The 3,847-nt window shown below is 34.3% G+C and overlaps 1 protein-coding gene across 1 annotated transcript; it reads left to right on the forward strand.

The window, feature by feature from the left end:
- Nucleotides 1-394: 394 nt before the first annotated feature.
- On the forward strand, nucleotides 395-3,070 carry LOC142547064 (protein RER1A-like). Its single transcript, XM_075655138.1, has 4 exons — nucleotides 395-574; nucleotides 1,286-1,658; nucleotides 2,410-2,590; nucleotides 2,766-3,070. The coding sequence occupies exons 2-4, from the start codon at nucleotides 1,306-1,308 to the stop codon at nucleotides 2,817-2,819; spliced, it is 588 nt and encodes a 195-aa protein (XP_075511253.1). The 5' UTR covers nucleotides 395-574; nucleotides 1,286-1,305; the 3' UTR covers nucleotides 2,820-3,070.
- The last annotated feature ends 777 nt before the right edge of the window (nucleotides 3,071-3,847 follow it).

Here is a 3,847-nt window from a genome sequence, read left to right on the forward strand (position 1 = left end):
ATTTTTAACAAATATGCATGGATGTACATATTTTGAATTTTTTGAAAATTATTATCGTTGTATACATATATGTTAATGTACGTATCATCGCGTTTTATCAACAATGTGAAAATGACACAAGACAAGCTAAACATTACACATCACTTGAATTTAAATTAAGTTTGATCTTGACATAGTCTTTTCATTTTCTTTAACTTTAAAAATAAAAGATACAAAATTAGTCACCTGCCTAGGTATCGATATTGATTTTTTACCCGACAATTACTTTGGACCCAAAATGGGCCGGACTAAAATGTTTTTAGCCCAATCTTTTCACAGACCCAATTAGTTTGTACCCCACAACGACTCTTGGACCTTGGTGGACCCTTTGTGAAATGACGAAAATGTACATGTATAAAACCTTATTTCCCAGAAAAGCCTCGCCATTTGTTTTGCTATCTATATTCATATTCGGCATAGGATTCAAACCCGTTCGAGGCTAACCAAATCCCTTCAGAAATCAGATCCATATTCAAATTTTCGCCTCCGAGCCCTCGGAAACTTTGTTCCCTCCACTTGCTGCAAATTTCCGAAGGTATGTTTGAATCCCCCAGCTGTTTTAGGCTTTATTTTTCGAAATTGGTTTATATGCATTGCGTTATCTGTTGTTTTTTTATAATCCTTTGTTTGTTTTAGATATATCCTTTGACTGGTGTTTCCGAACAATAATTGGGGATCTGGAAATTCTAGATCTGATTTTTCAATCGTCATGTTTATTTGGTATTTGATCAGAAGTTTGACTTCTTTGTGTTTGTTAGTTTCGGATGAAATGAGTTCGTTTTGGATTTAGTTTGGATTTAGCTTTATTTATGCTTGTTATCAGTGGAAAAATGTTAAAAGATGATGGAATAATAGTTAATTTGAGCTGTGGTGTTGTTTTGGGTATTTGGTTGGATGCTAAAAGATGAAGATAATAGAAGATTTGGATTTAAGTTTAAGATTTCTATTAGAGGGGTTTTGTTGTTTGTACCTGAGCAGAGTAATCCCGTGCAAACATTTATCTTAGAAGTAGAGTTTTGACGCAAAGGAAGTTTTGCATTAGTATTGTGCATTTATCTTAGAAGTAGAGTCTTGAAATGGCAAAATATTAATAAGATTTCTTTATTATGCATTTTCCCATCTTGGTTTCATCCTGTCACCAGATTGGGCATATGGATAATCTATGTCAGATGTTTCTAAATTTGTGGTGGTACCTTTGAAACTACACTTAATGTTCCTGGTTGGATTATTGTGTTGTTCTTCATAGGGTTTTTACATTGATAATCCATGGAGGGGGTTGGAGGTGATGGTCCCTCAACAGCAGCAGCAGCACTGAACCAACGGAGGCTTGAACTTTCAAAGCTTTTTCAATACTTCTTGGATAAATCTACTCCACATACTTCTTATCGGTGGATTGGAACCTTTGTTTTAGTGTTGATTTATGCTCTGCGAGTTTACTATGTTCAAGGGTTCTACATTGTTACGTATGGCCTGGGGATCTACATTCTGAATTTGGTCATCGGGTTTCTGTCACCTCTTGTTGACCCAGAGCTGGAATCATCAGATGGACCTGTGCTGCCAACAAAGGGTTCAGACGAATTTAAGCCTTTCATTCGGCGTCTCCCAGAGTTCAAATTTTGGTAATTATTTAGTTTTGTGACAGTGTTGTTCATTAACATATTTCCAGAGGTGTGTGCAACCTTTTAGCTGTCCTAAATCAATTTATTGAATCTCTCAAAAAAAACAAAAATCATTGTATTCAAGCATTTTTCAACTTTTTTGCTCTTATTGATTGTAGTGCTCCCCACGATCTTTTATCTAGTTGTTTGGTATTGAATCGCCTAGGTATAGGCTATCTGTGAAGGGAATGGGATACAGAACTTTTATTGAAATTTTTCCCATGTTAATTGTTGGTGATAGTTAGTGCACTTGACATTTTTAGTACTAGGATAAAAATTCCTTTGGAGGATTTAAGAGCAGTAAGCTTATTGTAATTGAGCAACACTTGAGATTTTAAACAACACAATGCAGGATTTTGAATTTTATTTTTTGGTTTTAAAGTTGCTGGTTCTGACATTTTCGCAGCGTGCTTCTCTGTTGGAGGATGTTCAATATTTGATCGGAGCTTTATTAATAAATACTGTTTTCATCACATTTTCTATGTATAAATTATTACCCGTCAATCTTTTCTTGTACATCTATTTGTTGCACCGCAAAAGAGGGATTGATTCACAGTTTTTACTTTTTGCTTGCAAGATGGCAAATTCCTGTTTCATGTAATGATATTTTAAATTTGTACGACATTGTGTGTATCGATTAAAATGGGGAATGCCATTCAAATCTATATTAGGATTTTTTTATGTTGATCATGATTTTTTCCTGTGTTTCCAGGTATGCCATTACCAAAGCCTTCTGTATAGCCTTCGTCATGACCTTCTTTTCCATGTTTGATGTTCCAGTATTTTGGCCAATATTGTTGTGCTACTGGCTTGTTCTTTTTGTTCTAACAATGAAGCGTCAAATCTTGCATATGATCAAGTACAAGTATATGCCATTTAACATTGGAAAGCAGGTGAGCTGAAGAAAATAATTGCTGCGTCTTTTCACTACCTTTGTTATAACAAAAATATAACACCTTTCTATGTCTTATTTATAGTTTGATTGTATTTTTGACTCTCATCTTGATGAGTTGGTCGGAGTTTTCATTAGTGGTACTGTTTCACTGTGTTTTTCTTGTTTTTAAACAGACATACGGTGGGAAAAAACATGCTACTGGCCCCAGCAGCTCCCGAGCAGACTGAAGCTCTTCAGTTTTATGGTTTGATGAAATTAAAAAGAAAATGGAGCGGAGAAGTGAATGAAAATGGAAACGAAAACAAGAAAAGACACAATGGGTTGGTTTCGTGTATCTGTAGTTGATGGGTTTGTAATTACACTAAACACATGAATGTGGAATTATCAGCAGTTTAGCTATCTGCCGTTATGTTTGATTGCTGCAGCTAATTGATAATGGTGCTGGAAAAAGAAGTGAAATTTGATACTGTTTCGGTCACACTGCATAGAAGATTTCAGTAGGGCTAAGATTAGCGTTTTCTCGTATGATACATGGATGCCTACAGTGTAAATCACGTCTTGAATTTTCTAATTATGGTGTAAACCTTGTGTTTCTGATTCGGAGTTGAATTGGGTGAGTTGGACCCATTAAAAGTAATTTATCTTAGCAGGAGACTCGGGCTTTAGAGGGAAAAAAAATTCCTTTTACCGCTCAAACCATATATTTGGCACATTTATGAAAACATATTATTTAGACCGCTATGTACTCTAAAATATTTAAATGGAAGCCCAAAAGCCATTATTTGGAAAGAAAAAAAAACCACCTTTTTCTCTGCGTATTTCTCTGGCTATTATTGCGTTAATCATATGAATAAAAATTGGAGAATAACATAAAGTTGATATCCGTATTTCATTTTGTGTTATTTACATCGATTTATATGTAAAATATGTGTCAAAGTTATTTATAAATAAAATATAAATAACAAAAAATAGAGTGTAAGTATCAATTTCTTAAACACTAAATAATATTGGCCAAACAGTGACTATGAAGAAGAATTATTAATTAAAAATGTTGTGGAAGCTGAAGTTTAGGCACCATCTAACTACACAACCGATAAAATACAGATGAGATAAATTACAGATGAAGCTTCCAGTAAGTAGGAAATAAGACAAGACAAAACAAAACAAAACAAAAAATCGAATTTCAGCGTGAAGGAGCTGAAAAGGAGACACCTTCCAAGACGAGTTACAAATGCAAATAAAAGAGTTTGTATCT

The sequence above is a fragment of the Primulina tabacum genome, chromosome 5 (assembly GCF_025594145.1).
Source record: "Primulina tabacum isolate GXHZ01 chromosome 5, ASM2559414v2, whole genome shotgun sequence".
In the NCBI taxonomy this organism is placed as follows: domain Eukaryota; kingdom Viridiplantae; phylum Streptophyta; class Magnoliopsida; order Lamiales; family Gesneriaceae; genus Primulina; species Primulina tabacum.